This window comes from Sciurus carolinensis, chromosome 17 (genome assembly GCF_902686445.1).
Source record: "Sciurus carolinensis chromosome 17, mSciCar1.2, whole genome shotgun sequence".
Taxonomy (NCBI): domain Eukaryota; kingdom Metazoa; phylum Chordata; class Mammalia; order Rodentia; family Sciuridae; genus Sciurus; species Sciurus carolinensis.
Window position 1 is genome coordinate 31,125,713 of NC_062229.1, and position 22,748 is coordinate 31,148,460.

Here is a 22,748-nt window from a genome sequence, read left to right on the forward strand (position 1 = left end):
AATTCTTTTTATAACAAAAATGTATTCATTTATTACTTGTTTCATTATAAATAGTTAGCAGTAAAAGTATAGTGGGGCCAGGTGCAGTGGCACACACTTTTGTTCCCAGTAGCTTGGGAGGCTAAGACAGGAGGATCTTGAGTTCAAAACCAGCCTCAGCAAAAGCAAGGCGCTAAGCAACTCAGTGAGACCCTGTCTCTAAATAAAATACAGAGTGGGGCTGGGGGTGTGACTCAGTGACCAAGTGCCCCTAATTTCAGTACCCGATACCAGAATGCATGAGTGAGTGAATAAATGAATCAATGAATGAATGAATGAATAAATAAAGTATCATGGGTCTAAATAATTTCTGTCTTTATGCTATGAGCATAGAATAGCCCCTATTTTCAAGTGCATGCTGATTATTTTAACAAAACTGATTAGTTAGGAATTGGTGGGGGTGTTGAGTGTTGAGGTTCCAGAAAGAGAATGATCTAGTTAGTATATTTTAAAAGTGTTTAGTAGAAAAAAATTAGTATATTTCAAAGCTAGTATTAGGTGAGGGTAGATGTGGGTCATGTTCTTTGGCCACTGTTATCCCAGTCAAGAATACTTAACTACCTAAAGTAGTGAAATAAGCTATACCTTATTGTGGTTTTCTGTTTAATGTTTGGATTCTGGTACAAGTGACTAAAATAAAAAGTTTACTATTGGCCTTACTACAAAATAAAACATTTAAATATTGCTTGCATTATGTAAATACAGTAAACAATTGCTTAAATTATGTTACTTCAAAGAATATATGTTTTTTGAGATGTGAATTTTTTTTTCCTTAAAGAGATGTGAAAGCTGGAAATATTCTTCTTGGAGAGGATGGCTCGGTACAGATTGCAGGTAATGATTACTATTTCTTTTTATTTTGATTTAGTAGTCAGTAGAACCAAATTATATATCTTTTATGTTAATCAGTATTTTCTCCTGTTCTCTGGACAATCTGTATTCAAGCATCCTGTGTTAGTACATCCCTGCTGACACTGAAGATACCTTCTACTACTCATCCCTTATTTCTGATCTTAGACATTTTTCTGACCATTACTCATTCCTTTCCAGTTGTCCTTACCTCACCCCCATCAGGGTCTTCTGCTTTGGGTTCTCATAGCATTTGTACTTTGCTTTAAGGGAGAAGTAGTCAGGAATCCTCACTGTGTTGAAGAATAAATGTGCTGTAGAGAGGTAGTGTAGACCTGTATTTTTTTTTTTTTTTTTTCTGGGAAAAAGAATATTTGTCAGTTAGAAAGAGGAATCTGAGAAGTGGCAGTGTACTTTTGGCAGCTTCGTAGCTGTGGGATAATAAGAGCTGGAGGCCAAGGCCTGCCAAAGGTGGCTAACTTCAGGTTAGTCCCAGGCTGCCTCCTTCAGGTTGGTCCCAGGCTGCTAAAACAGTCAAATGTTTGGCAGGGAAAAGGTGATGACCCAGACCTTAAATTATTTCTTTCACCTTTAGAAGATAATTTAGGCAAATATCTTCATGTCCTTGAAGTAAGGAAATATTGTAACCAAGTCACATAATGCTCTAACATAAATTTGACTCCTTTAAAAGTGGCAATTCTGTTTATCAGAAAAGGAACAAGCAGTTTTATGACTATGATAAAAAGGCAAGCCATAGAGTAGATATTTGCAGCATGAATAATTAACAGGGATCAAATTTAGTACACATAAATAACTCACTAGGGGAAAAAACAGATAATAAATGGACAAAAGACTGGCCTAGGCACTTCCCAAATGAAGAAATCCAAACATAAATATAAAATCTGATAAAAGAAAAGTATAATCACATTAGAATAATATTCTCAATTGACTAGCTTTGTAAAAACATCTGGCAGTACCAGTCAGTTGTTGGTGATTTATACACTGATGATGGAGTATAAATGAATAGAACCATTTTATTAAAATTGAAGATGTTGTAAGACTATGATTCCTGCCCAGAAAAACTCACCTGGATGTTTACCTCAGTGATCTTAATCATTATAAGTTTGAAAAAATTTGTCACTTCATTAGAGTATATAAAAATAAATTGTGACTAATTTATATATACCATAATACTATATAGTGAGGAAAATGAACAGATCTGCAGTGACATACAAAAGTATTAATCATAAAATTACAGTGTAGGGTGAGAGACTGGATGTGGATGTCACTGTTCACAGTGTGAATGGCACTATGGCCAGAGATCTATATACACCAGGAATTCAGGAACAACTTTACTGCCTCTCTTTCTTTCATCTGTGTCCAGTTGATCTCCAGGTAGATACTGCCTCCTTAGATAACTTTAAATATTTTTTCATTTTTATATATTTATTTGTTTGTTTTTGTATGTATGGTGCTAGGTATTGAGCCCACAACCTGCCACATGTTAGGCAGGTGCTCTACCATTAAGCTATACCACCAGTTCTTTCGGATTTTTTTTATTGTGATAAAATGTAATGTAAAATTACCATTTTACCATTCTTAAGTATGTGATTCTGGCATTAAGTACATTCATGTTGTGCAGCAATCACAACCATCCATTTCTGGAACTTTTCATCTAAAACTGTGTACCTATTAAAAAGTAGTTTCCCATTACACTGTCACCCCGATTCTGAACAATTATGCTTTTAATTTCTGCCTCTATGAATTTAGCTACTCTAAGTACATCATAAATGGAGTCATACAATATTTCTTCTTTTGTGATTGGCTTATTTTATTTAGCATAATATCTTTGAGGTTAATCCATCTTGTAGCACATTGTGGATTTTCATTACTTTTTAAGACTGAATAATAATTCCATTATATGTATGTACTATATTTGTTAGTTCATCCATCAGTGAATATTTAGGTTGTTTCTTCTACCTTTTATCTATTATGATGAATGCTATATGAGCAACTGTATATGAATATCAGTCCCTGTTTTTTCATTTCTTTTGGGTATATGCTCATAAGTAGAATTACTGGATCATGTAATAGATAATTCTGTTTTGTTTTTTTTTTTTTTTTTTTTTTTTTTTTTTTGAGGAATTGCCAAATTATTTTCGCATCAGCTGCTGTTTTTGTTTTGTTTTGTGCTGGGAGTTGAACTAAGGGTTACTCTACCACTGTGGAACCCCAGTCTTTACTTCCTATTTATTTTTTTGTGTTGCTGGGGATCAAACCCAGAGCCTTGCACATGCTAGGCAAGTGCTCTATTGCTGAGTTACACTCACATCCTCTATTTTTTACTTTGAGACAGGGTTTCCCTAAGTTCCCTAGTCTGACCTCAAACTTGCTAGCCTTCTGCCTCAGCCTCCTGGTTTCTGGGATTACAGGTTTATGCCATGTACCCTACTTTTTTTCTTTTCTTTTTTTTTTTTTTTTTCAATTAATGGTAGCCTTTCTAATGGGTTTGAGTTGGTGTCTACCTCATTGTGGTTTTTATTAGTTATTTGCCTGACAATTAGAAATATTGAACATCTTTTCGTGTTTATTGGCCATTTTGGTGAAATAGCTACTTAAGTTCTTTGCCATTTTAAAATTGGACTTTAAAAAACTGTTAAAAGTATGGGAGTTCTTTATTCTGGATATCCATCCCGTATGAAATGTATGGTTTACAAATATTTTCTCCAGATTTGTGGGTACCTTTTGCACTCTGTTGAGAATGACCTTTTTAAAAAAATGATGAAAAAAATTTGATGAAGTCTAATTTGTCTGCTTTTTTCTGTTTACTAGGATTTGGTATCATATTCAACAAACCATTGCCAAATCCAATGTTATTAAGCATTTTCCCTGGTTTTTTTTTTTTTTAATAGTTTTAGGGCTTACAATTTTTTCATACTTTACAGCATTTATTATAGTGTATTCTAATTACCTGATTCTACCTTCTATATGAGAAGGTGCACAAAGGTAGGAACCATGTCTCCCTTGATCCTTACTTTTGATCCTGTTATTGAGTAGGCACCGAATTCCATTGTATACTTTTTTGAAATTGTTAGCAAAGGAACTAAAATGGTTTTTTTTCAAATTTTAGTTACTCTTTCTTTTTAGTTGGCAATTTAAATTGAGGCAAGTAGGGTTTTTGCTGCTTGATATCTATTCTTTATGGTTGAAGTAACAGTGGACATTTTAGTAAAGTGGGTGCTGTCATTTGCATGCCTTAACTGACAGTTTTAACTCAAGTCTTCAGGGTTGGTAAGTCTTGGAATAAGAGAGGTATGTAAATGGAAGGTTTCAAAGATTTTGAATCATTAAATTCTGGATTTAGAATTCTGGATATTTTAAAGCTACTAGAAGGTTTTGAATAGGTTTTAAAAAATTAGAAGTCTCATAATTGAAGCCAAAGATATAGTTTACATAACTTGAGTAGTATTTTATGCTTAAGAATTTTAAGTCATAGGCTTGTTCCATTAGTAAAAATGCTCATACTTAATTGAGTGCCTGGATTTTACAGGGACTTTTCTAAGTATATTATAATAGATTTATTCCTTAACAACAACCATATTAAGGTGGTACTATTATTTACCCACTTTTTATAGAAGAAACCGTAGAACAAAGATGGAAAGTAACTGCTCAAATTCACCTGGCAAGTGGCAGAGCTGAATGCACTGAAGTTTTTTTTTCCCCCCTCTGGAATATACTTTAAAATGTTTATTTTATTTTTTTTATCGTTACAAATGGAGCAACATTTAAAGTGCCTAGATACTCATCAGTTTGGGAGCTTTAAGAATTATTAAGATTAATTTTCTAAAAAAATATGTTTTCTATAAATGTGCTGTCTTACTTAGAGATGAGCAAATAATCACTTCAAGATGAGTGATTCAAAATCTGGAATTTTAAGTTTGCAATGCTGAAATTAATCTTTCTCACACTGGGTTTGTCTATAATTTATTTTCAAATATAGACTCATATACTGCAGGAATGTAGCAAGAAGAGAATTGGATAAGGTGTTGACTTCAGTATATAAAACTCTCACTGTATTAGGTAAGGTTCTTTGGTTGCATCAGAAATTATCATTGGCTAACTTAACAAAGCAAGAATTTTTTGAATATGCTGGAAGTACACAAAGAATCGACCAACAGCTAAGCTTCAGGATGAACAAGAACCCAGTTGTGCTAGTGAGCAAGATTCTTCTGTTAACATGACTCGACCCCAATGACCCTCAATTTTCTTGTTTTTCCATTCAAGCTTTAGCCAGGAGCTATGATTGATCAAGCTTGGATTAAGGTGGCTAAACCTGGTTCAAATCAACTATGGCCTGGTGTCAACATTACAGAACACAGTTACATGACCAGAACTATTATAAAAGAAAGAATATTGGTGAGGCAGGAATCCTCCTCATCAGTGACTTTGGCTTCAGTATTTTGGAATAATATTTTTGTGGAGAAAATCAGACTTGGAGAGATGATAAACTTGAGTTTACCAATGTTACACAACTATCAAGAGGTCAAGTTGGAGTATTAAATTAGGATTACTAACTCCTATTTATTTGGAACCATCTTCCTGAGAGCTTTTTGAATCTGTAGAATTTTTTGAGTTAAAAGAGCCAGGTCAGAATGATAGTAGGAAAGGAAAGGAAAAGGAAGGAAGGAAGGAAGGAGAGATGGAAAGAGGAATCTGATCCTGGTATGTAGAATGGATTGGAACAAGGAGCAGAATATGAGATGATAATTTGTAGGAGTGGAGAGGAATGGAGTGAAGGACCTGTTAAGCTATACCTTAATTTAGCCACAAAGTCCAGCAAATTGGTCTATATTTGTCTTATTTATGTATAGAATGATGACTAACATCATATTGGTTTCCTACTGGTTTATGATTGCTACTGATCTTATAATACTGTGCTGTTGTATTCTATTTCAGACTTTGGGGTTAGTGCTTTTCTAGCAACTGGAGGTGATATTACCCGAAATAAAGTGAGAAAGACCTTTGTTGGCACCCCTTGCTGGATGGCACCTGAAGTTATGGAACAGGTACTATGATTTTTAAAAAATGGCTTAGGTTTTTGTGATGAAACTGAATTAACTAAATGTTTGCTTTTGTTTGGCATATATACCAGGTTAGTTTTAAGAAATGTGTATCTCTCCTCCTTGGTTAAAACTTTAGTCTACTCTTTTTTGTGTGTGTGCTGCTGGGGATTGAACCCAGGGCTTTATGTGTGCTAGGCAAGTACTGTACTATTGAATTATGCCCCCAGCCTTTTTTATTTTTTATTTTGAGACAGGGTCTCACTGAGTTTCCCAGACTGGCCTCAAACTTAGGATTCTCTTGCCTCAACCTCCTGTGTAGCTGGGAATATAGGTGTATACCATGGCTGTAAAACCCCCCAAAAGAATCTAAACAAAAAGGCCTCAAACATACCTCAGAACTTTACAAAGGACATATGAAACTCACCCAAGACCATCTTAGGAATAATATAAGAAAGATTTTTAAAAAATTTTTTCTTAGTACAAAATAAATGACCTAGTAGTTATACATGTGATTTTTGTTGGTGTTCTTGAAGGTCTAGTGATCTCCACATTCCCATTTCTCTTTTGAATTTCACATAACTGCAACCTGTTGTCACTTATCCCATCACTTTAAGAAAACTCTACTGATTCTCAAATCCAGTGCTTATTTCTTATCTTATTTGTCCCCTTTGGCGTTTGAAATTGGGAGCATTCCAACTTCATTCACTTCCTTAGCTTTTCAATGTTGTTTTCTCCTGGAAGTATGAGGGCCCACATTGTACTCAGGAACAGGATGAACAAACTTGGCCTGTGGGGGAAAGGCTTTGCAGTACTGAGAGAGATGCCTCTTGATTTACTTGGGAGTGTGTGGTTGACTGGCAGGGAGCTAAGACATGGTACTGAGGGATAGGCAAGAATTACACATGGTTTGTTTGATAAAGATGGTTGTTGAGCTAGGGGATATAATCCACAGGAGCATTCGGGAAGGGAACTTGCTTTGAAGTCATTAGAAGCCCTCCTGTTTTACCAGATGGCAGAGTAGCACATAATATTGAGTCCTAATTTTAGTTCCTATACCAAAACCTCTTGCAACCTCTTTCTTATATATTGCTTAGGGGAGAAAATGAAAATGTATAACTATATAGTATGCTGGTAGCAGTATAAAAGGAGAGAAAGCTGGCAACATATTTGCACCAATGATTTTAAAATATACACACCTTTTGTAATTTTTTTCATTGGAAAATAAAAGACTTAGGATCACTGCAAAACATTTCTAGTCTTTTTTTTTTTTTTTTTTTTGCTGTTTGTTGTTCTTTATTTAAATTCTGGGTTCTCATTTCCCAGAAGAAAAGAGTGGGGAGAAAAGAAAAAGGAGGCAGGGGGGGAGTGAGGGAGGGAAGGAGGGGTTGAAAGAGAGGGAGAGAGGTGTTTGTCTTAGGGGAAGAGTCTCTGGGACTCCATCCTATTCCATGTTTTCCTCGAAGATCCTTTAGGAATCCTCCACTGTGGGATGAACAGATGTGTCCTACTGCAGGTTTGACATTTGACAGCGGTCCAGCAGAAAAATGTTCCACTTCACCGTCACTTATTCACGCCATGCCAACATCGTTTGCAGAAGGAAGGAGAGTGAGCCGGATGTCCTGGCATTCCAGGCTGGCTGAGAGAGGAGGATGTCAAGTTTGATGTCAGCATGAGCAATTGTCTTTCTTCCCGATTTTAGGCAGATTTATCTGTCCTTGAGTATATACCTACGGTAGGAATGAAGTAATCCAGATTGGGGGAAGCAATATCGGAGGATTTCAGAAATGACTAAGTTTCAAAGTAACCAGTGAATTGCATCCCATGATTGGTTCAAGTCAGGACAACTGGTCGACCTTGGTCCTTTTGCGATTACTGTTGACCTCGGAAACCCCCACGGGCTGGGGGAAACCAAATATGAGGCGATGACCACGGTAGTGGTGCTGGGAACAGGAACTGCACACCCTAGCTCAGCCTCACGCACCTCAAGCAATGACCTGGAGCACTCCAGGAGCACCACGGAGGACCAAGGCAGAGGCGCACTCACACGCCACAGGGGTGCGGCAGCCCTTTCTTTAAAAAAAAAAAAAAAAGATGCTGTGTCATGGTGCACGCCTATTATCCCAGTGGCTTGGGAGGCTGAGGCCAGGATGATCATAAGTTCAAAGCCAGAGGGTTTCAAGATGGCAGACTAGAGGGTGACTGCATTTCATGTTGCTCCAGGACTCAGGATTCAAAAGAGGAGATATTGAGAGACTTGGGACCAACTCAGAGCCGCCGGTGAGTCTCTCCCGTCGGGGAGGCGTCCCGGATGGGGCGGTAGTCCCGGAACTCAGGGAACTTTGTGAAGTAGAGTTGCCCAACAAGACACCCCTCCCCCTGCTGGAGCAGTGAACTCGGACAACTGGGAGCATTGTAAAGGAGGCCGCTCAGCATAGCGCTTGGACTTGGAGAAACCCACTGGGGCTCCGGGCGGCTGCCCAGAGGAGGAGCTAAGCGGCGAGCTGTTTGGACTCAGAGCGACCGCTCCTGAACACCCGGGGGGCTGCCTGGAGGGGGAGGAGGAGCGAGGTGGGTCGCTTGGACTCCGAGTGACTGCACCAGAGCTCTGGGCGGCTGCCCAGAGGAGGAGGCGAGTGGTGAGTTGTTTGGACTCAAAGTGACTGCTCCTGAACACCGGAGGAGGAGGAGCACGGCGGGTTGCTTGGTCTCGGAACTACCACTCCTGAACACCCAGGGGGCTGCCCGGAGGAGGAGGAGCGCGGCGGGTCACTTGGACTCGGAGTGACTGCCCAGGGCTACGGGTGGTTGGCGGGAGGAGGAGGCGCGCAGTGAGTTGCTTGGACTCCTAGCGACCGCACTGGAACACCTGGTGGCTGCCTGGAGGAAGAGGCATGTGGTGGATCACTGGGACTCGGAGTGACTGTATGGGGCTCCAGGTGGCTGCTCATAGGTGGGCCGCATAGCCAGGCGATTAGGTGCACAGCAGGGTCCCAGGACCTAGGAGGCTTCTTGGTGGAAGAGCCGCACAGAGACAACCTGAGGGGTGGAGCGAAGATTCCAGGACTGCGGGCAGATTCTCTGAGGAGAGGCAGCCTAAGGAGACTCGTCTGCGAAGGGTGAGGCTCCCAGGCCCAGGTCCAGGCCCCTGGGAACGTTGCAGAGGAAGGCAGCCCAGCCCAGGCAGTAGTTGTGGATTGAGTGGAACCTCTAGGAGGGGAACTGACCAGCGAGACCTCCCCACCGGGTGAGTTTTCCCTGCCGGGTGAGGTTTTCCCACAAGGATGGTAAAACCAGAGATACAGGCCCAAACAGGCCTTGCCTCAACCCGCAGCATAGTTCTTTGGATGACCATTGGTCAACAAGTGGAGGCGCCTCTGCCCACTAGCAGGGAATATACCCCACCTGAAGGCCACCACCCCTAGAGAGGCAGCTTCCTTGTGGAGCACTGCATTATCAACTTCCTCCAAGACTTCAGACTACTGAAGGCTAAGAGGGGTTATACTGGAAATCTTCAGGGACATTATAAGTCAATAGAGGAAATCTGCAATATATTAGGGGTCCACTGATACCTGAACAATATGAGAAAACAAGGGAAGAAAAAGCCCCAAACAAATCTAGATGTTACATCAATAAAATCCAAAGACAGCATGGCAGAAGAAATGACAGAAAGGGAGTTCAGAATGTACATAATTAAAATGATCAGGGAAGCAAATGATGAGATGAAAGAGCAAATGCAGGCATTGAATGATCGCACCAATTGACAGTTAAAAGAGCAAATACAGGAAGCAAAAGATCATTTCAATAAAGAGTTAGAGATATTGAAAAAAAAACAAACAGAATTCCTTGAAATGAAGGAAACAATAAACCAAATTAAGAACTCCATAGAAAGCATAACCAATAGGATAGAACACCTGGAAGACAGAACCTCAGATATTGAAGACAAAATATTTAACCTTGAAAACAAAGTTGAACAAACAGAGAAGATGGTAAGAAATCATGAACAGAATCTCCAAGAACTATGGGATATCATGAAAAGGCCAAATTTGAGAATTATTGGGATTGAGAAAGGCTTAGAGAAACAAACCAAAGGAATGAACAATCTATTCAATGAAATAATATCAGAAAATTTCCCAAATCTGAAGAATGAAATGGAAAATCAAGTTCAAGAGGCTTATAGGACTCCAAATACACAAAATTACAACAGACCCACACCAAGGCACATTATAATGAAAATACCTAACATACAAAATAAAGACAGAATTTTAAAGGCTGTGAGAGAAAAGAACCAAATTACATTCAGGGGGAAACCAATACGGGTATCAGCAGATTTTTCAATCTAGACCCTAAAAGCTAGAAGGACCTGGAATAACATTTTTCAAGCCCTGAAAGAAAATGGATGCCAACCAAGAGTCTTATACCCAGCAAAACTTACCTTCAAATTTGACAATGAAATAAAATCCTTCCATGATAAACAAAAGCTAAAAGAATTTACAAAATGAAATCCAGCATTACAGAACATTCTCAGCAAAATATTCCATGAGGAAGAGATGAAAAACAAAGAAGCAAATCAGCAAAGGGAGGAATTATCCTAAAGGAATTGTCAAATAAAGGAGGAACCAAGTTGTGTCAAAAAATAAATAAATAAATAAATAAAATATAAAAAATGAACCAAATGACCGGGAATACAAATCATATCTCAATAATAACCCTGAATGTTAATGGCCTGAATTCTTCAATCAAAAGACATAGACTGGCAGATTGGATTAAAAAGAAAGATCCAACAATATGTTGCCTGCAAGAGACTCACCTCATAGAAAAAGAAACCCATAGACTAAAGGTGAAAGGATGGGGAAAAACATACCATGCACATGGACTCAGCAAAAAAGCTGGAGTATCCATCCTCATTTCAGATAATGTGACTTCAAGCCAAAGTTAGTCAGAAGGGATAAAGAAGGACATTTCATACTGCTTAAGGAAGCATAAATCAGGAAGACATAACAATCATAAACATCTATGCCCCAAACATTGGCTCATCCATGTATGTCAAACAAATCCTTCTCAATTTCAGAAACTAAATAGACCATAACACAATAATACTAGGTGATTTTAACATGCCTCTCTCACCACTGGACAGATCTTCCAAACAAAAATTGAACAAAGAAACCATAGATCTCAATAACACAATCAATAATTTAGACTTAACAGACATTTATAGAATATACCATCCAACCAAGAGCGAATACACTTTCTTCTCAGCAGCACGTGGATCTTTCTCTAAATAGACCATATATTATGCCACAAAGCTAATGTTAGCAAATACAAGAAGATAGAGACACTACCTTGTATTCTATCAGATCATAATGGATTGAAATTAGAAATAAATGAAAGAGTAAAAATCAGAAACTACTCCAACACCTGGAGATTAAATAATATGCTATTATATGATGAATGGATAACAGAAGATATTCGGAAGGAAATTTAAAAATTCTTAGAGGTAAATGAGAACAAAGAAACATCATATCAAAATCTTTGGGACACTCTGAAAGCAGTACTTAGAGGAAAATTTATTTCATGGAGCGCATTCAATAAAAGAAGTAAAACTCAACAAATAAACGACCTAACACTACAGCTCAAAGCCCTAGAGAAAGAAGAACAGACCATCACCAAAAGTAGTAGAAGACAGGAAATAAACTCAGAGCTGAAATCAACGAAATTGAAACAAAAGAAACAATACAAAAAATTGACAAAATAAATAGTTGGTTCTTCGAAAAAATAAACAAAATTGATAAACCTTTAGCCACACTAACAAAGAGAAGACGAGAGAAAACCCAAATCACTAAAATTCGGAATGAACAAGGTAATATCACAGCAGACATGATTGAAATACAAAACAGAATTAAAAGCTATTTTGAAAATCTATACTCCAACAAAATAGAAAATTTCGAAGACATCGCAGGTTTCTAGAGACATATAAATTGCCTAAACTGAACAAGGAGGACTTACACAATTTAAATAGATCAATTTCAAGTAATGAAATAGAAGTCATCAAAAGCCTACCAACAAAGAAAAGTCCGGGACCAGATGGGTTCTCAGCTGAGTTCTACAAAACCTTTAAAGAAGAACTCATTCCAATACTTCTCAAAGTATTCCATAAAATAGAAGAGGAGGGAACTCTCCCAAACTCATTCTATGAAGCCAATATTACCCTGATACCTAAACCAGACAGAGACACATCGAGGAAAGAAAATTTCAGACCAATATCCTTAATGAACATTGATGCAAAAATTCTCAACAAAATTTTAGCCAATCGCATACAAAAACATATTAAAAAGAGTGCACCATGATCAAGTGGGTTTCATCCCAGGGATGCAAGGTTGGTTCAACATCAGGAAATCAATAACTGTAATTCACCATATCAATAGACTTAAAGTCAAGAATCACATGATTATTTCAATAGATGCAGAGAAAGCATTTGATAAAATACAGCACCCCTTCATGCTCAAAACACTAGGAAAAATAGGGATAGTGGGAACATTCCTTAACATTGTAAAGGCCATGATAAGCCCATGGCTAATATCATTCTAAATGGTGAAAAACTGAAAGCATTCCCCCTAAAAACTGGAACAAGGCAGGGATGCCCTCTTTCACCACTTCTATTCAATATCGTCCTTGAGACTCTAGCCAGAGCAGTTAGACAGACCAAAGAAATTAAAGGGATACGAATAGGAAAAGAACTCAAACTATCCGTGTTTGCTGATGATATGATTATATACTTAGAGGAACCAGGTAATTCCACCAGAAAACTTTTAGAACTCATAAATGAATTCAGTAAAGTAGCAGGATATAAGATCAATGCACATAAATCTAATGAATTTTTATACATAAGTGATGAATCTTTGGAAAGAATAATTAGGAAAACTACCCCATTCACAATAGCCTCGAAAAAAATAAAATACTTGGGAATCAATCTCACAAAAGAGGTGAAAGACCTCTACAATGAGAACTACAGAACACTAAAGAAAGAAATTAAAGAAAATCTTAGAAGATGGAAGGATCTCCCATGTTCTTGGATAGGAAGAATTAATATCGTCAAAATGACCATACTACCAAAAGTGCTATACAGATTCAATGCAATTCCAATTAAAATTCCAATGACGTACCTTACAGAAATAGAGCAAGCAATTATGAAATTCATCTGGAAGAATAAGATACCCAGAATAGCTAAAGCAATCCTTAGCAGAAAGAGCGAAGCAGGGGGTATCACAATACTAGATCTTCAACTCTACTACAAAGCAATAGTAACAAAAACGGCATGGTATTGGTACCAAAATATAAAGGGAGATCAATGGTACAGAATAGAGGACACAGGCACAAACCCAAATAAATACAATTTTCTCATACTAGACAAAGGTGCCAAAAATACGCAATGGAGAAAAGATAGCCTCTTCAACAAATGGTGCTGGGAGAATTGGAAATCCATATGCAACAGAATGAAACTAAACCCATCTCTCTCACCATGCACGAAACTAAACTCAAAATGGATTAAGGACCTCCAAATCAGACCCGAGACCCTGCAGATTATAGAAGAAAAAGTAGGTCCAGATCTTCAACATGTCAGCTTAGGACCAGACTTCCTCAACAGGACTCCCATAGCACAAGAAATAAAAGCAAGAATCAATAACTGGGATAGATTCAAACTAAAAAGCTTTCTCTCAGCAAAGGAAACTATCAGCAATGCGAAGAAAGAGCCTACAGAGTGGGAGAAAATCTTTGCCAATCATACTTCAGATAGAGAACTAATCTCCAGAATCTATAAAGAACTCAAAAAAACTCTAAAAGAACTCAAAAAACTCTACCCAGAATGCAAATAATGCAATCAACAAATGGGCTAAGGAAATGAACATACTCTTCACAGAAGATCTACAAGCAATCAACAAACATATGGAAAAATGTTCTATATCTCTAGTAATAAGAGAAATATAAATCAAAACCACCCTAAGATTCCATCTCACCCCAATTAGACTGGCGATTATCAAGAATACAAGCAACAACAGGTGTTGGCGAGGATGTGGGGAGAAAGGTACACTCACACATTGCTGGTGGGGCTGCAAATTAGTGCAGCCACTATGGAAAGCAGTGTGGAGATTCCTTAGAAAACTTGGAATGGAATCACCATTTGACCTAGGTATCCCACTCCTTGGCCTATACCCAAAGGACTTAAAATCAGCATACTACAGAAATACAGCCACATCAATGTTCATAGCTGCTCAATTCACAATAGCCAGACTGTGGAACCAACCTAGATGTCCTTCAATTGATGAATGGATAAAGAAACTGTGGTATATATATATATATATATAAAATGGAATATTACTCAGCCATAAAGAATGATAAAATTATGGCATTTGCAGGCAAATGGATGAAATTGGAGAATATCATGCTAAGTGAGATAAGCCAATCTCAAAAATCCAAAGGACAAATGATATCGCTAATAAGTGGATGATGACACATAATGGGAGGTGTGAGGGGTTAGTGTTAGGGTTAGAGTTAGGGTTAGGGAGGGGGGCAAGAATGGAGGAAGGAAGGACTGTATAGAGGGAAAGGAGGGGTGGGGGTAGGGAAAAAATAACAGAATGAATCAAGCAACATTACCGTATGTAAATTTATGATTACACAATTGGTACGCCTTTACACCATGTACAAACAGAGAAACAACATGTATCCCATTTGTTTACAATAAAAAAATAAATTAAATTAAAAAAAAAAAAAAAACAAAGCCAGCCTTAGCAACTCAGCAAGACTCTGTCTTTAAATAAAATAAAAGAAAGGACTGGGGATAGTACTCAGTGGTGGAGCACCCCTGGGTTCAATCCCCAGTACCAAAAACAAAACAACAAAAAAAGATGAGATAATAACTCTTTATTGTGTCAAACTTGTGACAGTCTCATATTATTTATTTCTTCATGTTTTATCACAAATGGTTTTTCTATTTTCATATAGAATTAGTAAGCATTGCTTTTAATTGATTATGTAATATTCTTATAAGTTACTATGCCATAGATAACAGTTTCTCTGTTGTTGGTGAACATTCAGGTTGCCTCTTTCCCCATTACCAAGTGTATTTAGTTTTTGCCTACTTTAGATTATTTTATTGCTTTAATGCTTTTGAATTCTTTTCATTGTTCTTAACATATAATAGAAACTACCTTTTAAGAATGTTTTTAGCAAATAAAAAAATTTTTTAAAAAGTGCTTTTAGATTGGTTAAAGTAATCATGTACATCTCTCTGTTCTTTGCAGGTCCGAGGTTATGATTTCAAAGCTGATATCTGGAGTTTTGGAATTACTGCAATTGAACTAGCCACAGGGGCAGCTCCTTATCATAAGTATCCACCAATGAAGGTAAAGCTTATATTTAAAATACTCTACTAGTTCAAGTTCCCATTTCTTTTCAGAGCTTTTCTTCATTTGCCAGTCTTACCCATAATATTTGCTCTGTTTTTCTAGTGGTTTTTTTTTTTTTATTGTGACAAAATATGTGTAACATTTGTGAGTGTACAGTTAAGTGATGTTAAACATATTCATAATGTGAAAATATCTTCACTGTCAATGTCTAAGTTTTTCTTTTTGTGATGGGGTTTCTGTTCTTACAGTTAGGTCTTTGATTAACTTGGGTTGATTTTTGGGTAGGGTAAGTACTGGGAATTGAAAAAAAATTTTAATATTGTGAGAGGGGTTCTGGTTTTATTCTTCTGCATATGAATGTCCAGTTCTCTCAGCACCAGTTTTTTGAAGGTGTCCTTTTTCTAATGTATGCTTTTGGCACCTTTGTTGAAAATCAGTTGTAAATGGGTGGATTTATTTCAGAGTTCTGTTTTGTTCTGTTGATCTGTTTGTCTGTTTTTATGCCAGTATCACCTGTTATGGTTACTATAGCTTTGTAGTGTGTTGCGAAGTCAGGTATCATGGCACCTCCAACTTTGTTTAAGATTGCTTTGACAATTCAGGGTCTTTTGAGGTTCCATATGAATTTTAGGATTGTTTTTTCTGTGAAGAATTCCTTTGGTATTTTGGATTGCATTGACTCTGTAAATTGTTTTGGGTGGTAGTTCCATATGAATTTTAGGATTGTTTTTTCTGTGAATAATGCCTTTGGTATTTTGGATTGCATTGACTCTGTAAATTGTTTTGGGTGGTATTTACATGTTAACAGTATTAATTCTTCCAATCCATCATGTTCTCCAGGGATATTTCTCTATAGTTCTCTAGAGTTAGTTCTTGTATAAGATGTTTTTCCATTTTTTATGTGTCCTCTTCAGTTTTCTACATCAGTGTTTTATAATTTTTACTGGAGAAATATTTCATTTCCTTGGTTAAATAATTCTTAGATATTTTTGTAGCTATTATAAATGGGATCCCTCCCTCCCTCCCTTCCTTTTTTCCTTCCTTCCTGTTTCTTTCTTTTTGTGGCACTGAGTATTGAACCCACAGGCCTTCTACCACTGAGGTACACCGCTGGCCCTTTTAAAAAACTGAGACAGGGTCTCGCTTGGTTTCAGAGACTGGCCTTGAACTTGTGATCCTCCTGCCTCAGCTTCCATGTTGCTGGGCTAACAGGCATGCACCACTGCCACTCAACTCTTGATTTTTTTTTCAGCAGGTTTTTCTTGGTGTGTAGAAATGATACTGGCCTGGGTTCAGTCCCCAGTACTGTAAACAATAACACCACCTGATTTTTTGTTCTTTAGGCTGATTAAATTTAGCAGTTCTAACAATTTTTTTGAATGAGGTCTTTACAGCTTTCCATATGTAAGATCATGTCATTTGCAGATACTGTGCTATAGTTTAGATGTTGAATATTATCCAAAGGTCCATGTATTAAAAGTCTTGGTTCCCAGATTGGTGCTATTAGGAGGTGGTGAGACTGTTTGAGACTGGGTCTTGTAGACAGTCCTTAGGTTACTGGGTCCTCAAAAGGGATTGTGTGTAATCCTGATCTCTTTCTCTTCTTTTGCTTCCTGGCTCATGAGTTGAGTGATTTGCTCTGCTTTATTCTGCCATCATGATGTGCCATCCTTTCCAGAGGCCCAAAGCAAATAAATTGCCCAGTCTTTCATGGGAATCTCTAGAACTGTGAGCTAAAGTAGCCTTTTCTCTATATAAGTTAACTAATTTAGGTATTTTTGTTATAGTAATTTGAAGCTGATGAACACACAGGGATTATTTAACTTCCTTTCTTTCTTTCTCTTGCCTGATTGCTCTGGCCAAGACTTCCAATATTATGTTGAAAAAGAGTGGTAAAAGTGCACATTTCTTACTTTTTTCTGATTTTAGAGAAAATGTTACATTGTTTCCCTATTCACTGTGATGTTGTCATAATAATAACAACGTTATGTTGAGATACGTTCTTTCTGTACTTGGCTGAGTTTTTATCAGGAAGTGATGTTAAATTTTACTGAATGGATTTTTCTATACCTATTGAGATGATGGTTTTTGTCCTTCATTCTGTCACATGATATGTTGTTTAATGGTTTGTGTATGTTGAATTCTCCTTGCATCCTTGAGATGGATACCACTTGATCATAGTGTACGGTCTTTTTTGATGTGATATTGGATTTGGTTTGCTAGTATTTTATTGAGACTTTTTGCACCTATGTTCTTCAGGGGTGTTTCTCTGCAGTTCTTTTGTTATTATTGTATCCTATCTGGTTTTGATATTAGGGTATTACTCTCTTGTCATGTAGAATGAGTTTGAAAGGGTTTCCTTCCTTTCAGGTTTTTAGAATAGTTTGAGAAGAGTTGGAGTTAGTTCTTCTATAAAAATTTGGTAACATTCAGCAGTAAAGCCATTGAGTTCTGTGCTTTTCTTTGTTGGGAGATAGTACTGATTCAGTCTTGTTGCTTGTTACTGATCTATACTATCCTTTCTAGGTTCTCATGGTTCAATTCTGGTACGTTATGTTTCCAGAAATTTATTTCTTTCAGGTTTTCCAATTCTTGGTGTATAGTTGGTCATAACAGCACCTAATGGTCTTTCATGGTATCAGTAATGTGCCCTCTTTGATTTCCAGTTTTGTTTATTTGAACCTTTTTTCTTTTTTTCTTCATTAACCAAATAAAAGTCGATTTCTATTTATCTTTCAAAAAAATTCTGTTCTTTTGTATCATTTTTTTAGCCTCCCTTTCATTTATTTCTGCTCTGGTCTTTATTATTTCTTTGCTTCTACTAATTTTGGGTTTGAATTATTCTTTTCTGGTTTCCTGAGTTGCATCAGTAGGATGTTTGTTTGGGATGTTTATTTTTTTTTTTAATATATTTTTTAGTTGCAGGTGGACACAAAACCTTTATTGCATTTTTTTTTTTTTTTATGTGTTGCTGAGGATAGAACCACTGAGCCACAACCCCAGACCCACCCTCCTGTTTTTGGATGTAGGTGCTTAGTGCTATAAACTTTTCTCTTTAACTTTTCTCTTTGCTGTTGCTGTATTCCATAAACTTTTCTCTTTAACTTTTCTCTTTGCTGTTGCTGTATTCCATAGGTTTTGATATGTTGCTTCCATTTTTATTTGTTTCAAGAAATTTTGTAATTTCTCTCTTCATTTCTTTTTACCCATTGTTGTTCCAGAGCATGTTGTTTAATTAACCATTATCTGTGTAATTTCTAAGTTCTTCTTGTTGATTTCTTGTCTTATTCTGTTGTATTCAGAGAAGATATGTGATATGATTTTAGGTTTTGAATTTGCCAAGACTTGTTTTATAGATTAATATGTGGTTTAATCTGAAGAATATTTCATTGTGATGATGAGAAGAAAGTATATTCTCTAGCTATTGAATGAAATGTTCTATAAATATCTGTTAGGTCCATTTAGTCTATAATATAATATAACTTTCATGTTTCTTTGATTTTTTTTTTGTCTTGATCTGACCATTAATGAAAGTAGTTGTTGAAGATGGTAATTATTTTTGTATTGGAATCTCTAGCTTTACATCTAATAGGTATTAGCTTTAAAATTGATTGCTTCAGCATTGGGTGCCTGTATATTTACAATTGTTATCCCATTATTGTTGAAATAGTCTACATCATTATATAGTGACCTTCTTTGTCCCTTTTTACAACTTTTGACTTAAAGTCTATTTTATTTGTATAGCTGCTCATGCTTGCTTTTGGTTTTTATTTGTGTGGAATATCTTTTCCCTTTCAGTCTCTGTGTGTCTTTACTGGTGAGGTGAGTTTATTGTAGGCAGTGTATAATTGAGATTTGTTTGTTTTTTAAAATTCATTATTCTAAATCTTTTAACTGGGGGGATTTAATCCAGTTACAGTCAAGATTATTATTGACAGGCAAGGGCTTACTCCTGTCATTTGGTAATTTTTTTTTCTGGTTGTTTAGTACATCCTTTGTTCCTTTCTTTTCTCCTGTTGTTTATCTTTGTGGTGAGGTGGTGATCTATATTGATACAGTTTGTTACTTTTTCTGTATTGTGTATTTGTTCTTCTAGTGGTCATGCTTTCAGGGTGGCAGTTGATCTTTTCAAAAGCTAACTTTTGATTTTATTGATTTTTCTCTCCTGTTTTTCTGTTCTCTAATTTCTTTATCTCAGTTCTAATCTTTTATAATTTCCTTCCTTTGGCCAGCTTTGAATTTAGATAGGTTTTCCTAGTTCCTTTAGTTATGAGGTTGTTGATTTAACATCTTTCTTGTGGTTTTTAAAGTTTTATTTTAATTTTAGTACTGGGGATTGAACCCAGAGTATTCTACCCCTGAGCTATATCCCTATTCCTTTTTATTTTTTACCCATGCTAGTCTTGAATTTGTGATCCTCCTGCCCAGCCAACTGTGTAGGATTACAAGTGTGTACCACTATGTGTTTTAATGTAAGCACTTATAGCTATATATTTCCCACTGAATGTTGCTTTTGCTGTCTTCTATAAGTATCAGTATGCTCTTTTCATTTTCATTCATCTCTAAGTATTCTAATTTCCCTTGTGATTTCTTTGATACATCTGTCATTCAAATGTATGTGGTTTAATTTTCATAGTTTTGTTTATTTCCCAGTATTAGATCTGTTATTGAATCCTAAATCGACCCTTTGTAGTCAGGGAAGATGCTTTGTATAATATCTGTCTTTGGAATGTATTGAGAATTAATTTGTAGTCCAACATATAGTGTATCCTGGAAATTGTCCCATGTATACTTGAGCAGAACATTCATTTTGCCATTTTTGCATTCTGTGTCTGTTAGATCTAGTTGGCTTATTGTGTTGTTCAAGTTCTATATTCTTTTACTTAATCTTCTGTCTGGTTGTTCTTTTATTAAGAGAAGATATTGAAGTCTTCAAATATTATTGCAGAACTGTTTCTCAGTTTTTGTGTCATTTTGATTTTTATCATCAGATGTATGAATGTTTATAATCATTATATTGTCATTGAACATTCTGTTAATACATAATGCAATTCTTTTTGTTTTTATTAACACTTTTAGTTTTAAAGTCTATTTTATATGCATGCAATGTTTTTTTTCCCTCCAACTTTTTACCTTCAATTTATATCTTTGAGTCTAAAGTATCTTTCTTGTGTAAGGCATATGGTTGGTTCATGTTAATCTCTTTATGCTCATCTTACTTGTAATTTATTGATCTTCTTGATTGCTTGCATTTATTTCTTTAATCAAATTTGAAAATATTTTAACAATATCACTTCTGTACTTTTCTCTGTCATCTTCCGAGCTTCCCCAAATGCATATGTTGGTCCTCTTGATGATATTTCAGAAGTCTCTTAGACTGTTTCTTAGACTCAGTAACTTCCATTGTCCTGTCTTCAAAGTAATTGATTGTTCCTTCTGTTTGCTAAAATCTGCCTTTGAATCATCTAGTGATTTCTCCATCCCCCCTCATTTCAGTTGTACTTGGTGTCAGAAAACTTTTTGGTTTCTTTTGAGGTTTTTTAAATCTCATCTCATGTCATAATAGAAATTGACATTTCTATTTTGTTCAAGCTTTCTTTTCCTGATTTTCCTCATATCTTTCTTCCTTTAGTTTTTGAGCATCTTTAAGATAGTTGTTTTAAAATCTTTGTCTAATTAATCTTCTATCAGGTGTTTTTCAGGGACATTTTATTTCGTTCCTTGAACTTTCCTGTTTGTATGCTTTGGGTGTGTGTGTGTGTGTGTGTGTGTTTGTGTGTGTGTGTGTGTGTTTCTTGTCGAAAACTGTACATTTAAATCTAATAATGTGGTGACTCTGGAAATCAGAGTCTTCTTCTAAAAGATTTACTGACTTTTTGCTATTATTTTTTATTTTTAATTACTCTAGCTGCCTCTGTGACAAAGAGCCTTAGGTATAATCTTAATGCCGTCTCAGGTCTATTCTTAGTCAGAATTTTTTCTTGAGTTTGTGTGATGTCTTTTTAATTGTCTCTGTATATGTAGTTTTTTTCTTAGTGTTTGATATTTGAGTGTAAAAAAGGGAAAAAGAAACATGAAAGGTGTGGTAATACAATATTGGCTCTTTAAATCCACTGGAAGTCACTTTAGCTGGAGGGGAAAGGACTTATACTAACATAGACAGCTGGGTTCTTTATATGCACCTCTGTGATCAAACGTAGTCAGCAGTGAGAGCACCGATCTCCAATATTTAAAAAACATAGTCTTTTATTCTTCTCTTCGGATCTTCATACCATGTGTGTTTTAATCAGCTTTTTCACTGCTGTGACTAAAAGACCTGACAAGAACAATTTTAAGGAGGAGAAGTTTATTTTGAGGGCTCATAGTTTCAGAGGTCTCAGTCCATTGACAGCCAGTTCCATTCTTTGGGGTCTTGAGGTGAGGCAGAGCATCATGGTAGACAAGTGTGGCAGAGGGAAGCAACTCACATGATCAGGAAACATAGAGAGAGACTCCACTCGCCAGATACAAAATATATACCCCAAAGGTATGCCCCCAATGACCCACCTTCTCCAGCCACACCTGACTTGCTTTCAGTGACCATTCAGTTAATCCCATCAGGGGATCAATTCACTGATTGGGTTAAGGCTCTCATAAGCTGATCATTTCTCCTCTAAACCTTCTTGCATTTTCTCACACATGAGCTTTTGTAGGGAGACCTAATATCTAAACCATAACAGTGCAGTTGCTCTGGGGACATGTAACAGCTCCCTACCCTAGAGTTGGAGGTGGGGATGGGTAGCTTTTTCTTTTCTATTAGTTGAAATAGACCGAAATTTAATTCACTGTCCAAGCTTTTCCTTAGAATTTGTAAGCCTTTAGTAGAATTCAGAGTTCCAAAATCATTACTTCAGAGAGATTATCTAGTATAGTTGTCTAGGTGTGTAGAAAGAGACTCATGGTACTTCCTGTTCCACCATCTTACCCTCATAGTGTTCTGTGATATACTTCTTCAAATCCCTATAACAAGTACAGTATGAATTAGGCATTAAAATACAATGTAGGTGCTTGACATTGGATGAGTTTATAGTATAGTTGTCTTTTTTATGTTATGCTTTTTCATCTCTTGAGTCTTAGTTTGATAAAATTATAGACCAGCATCTCTCATTTTCCTATAGTCTCATTTACAAGCAGCTTCAAGGGGATGATGATCATTTCTACTTCATAAGGTTTTAGGGAAGGTTGCATATTTTGTAAATATAGCTAACATGTTTTACATAATTTTCTGTGTCAGGCACTGTTTTAATTGCTTTTCATATAATAATCCATGCATGGTGTTCATATGCTAGATATACTTATTATTTTCATTATTTATTAGATAGAAATTAATATAAATTTTGCTTTGTGGTTGAAC

General features: G+C 36.4%; 1 protein-coding gene across 4 annotated transcripts in view; it reads left to right on the plus strand.

Annotated features, from left to right (window-relative positions):
* Window positions 1-22,748, plus strand: part of Oxsr1 (oxidative stress responsive kinase 1) — a 110,071-nt gene that overhangs the window by 46,968 nt on the left and 40,355 nt on the right. For all 4 annotated transcript variants that reach the window (XR_007105784.1, XM_047531203.1, XM_047531201.1 and 1 more), the window contains 3 exons: window positions 818-873; window positions 5,845-5,954; window positions 15,251-15,352. Coding sequence is in view for 3 of the 4 variants with exons in the window: in XM_047531203.1 (XP_047387159.1) it covers window positions 818-873; window positions 5,845-5,954; window positions 15,251-15,352 (268 nt within the window). In the remaining variant the exon portion in view is untranslated. The remainder of the gene's footprint in view (window positions 1-817; window positions 874-5,844; window positions 5,955-15,250; window positions 15,353-22,748) is intronic.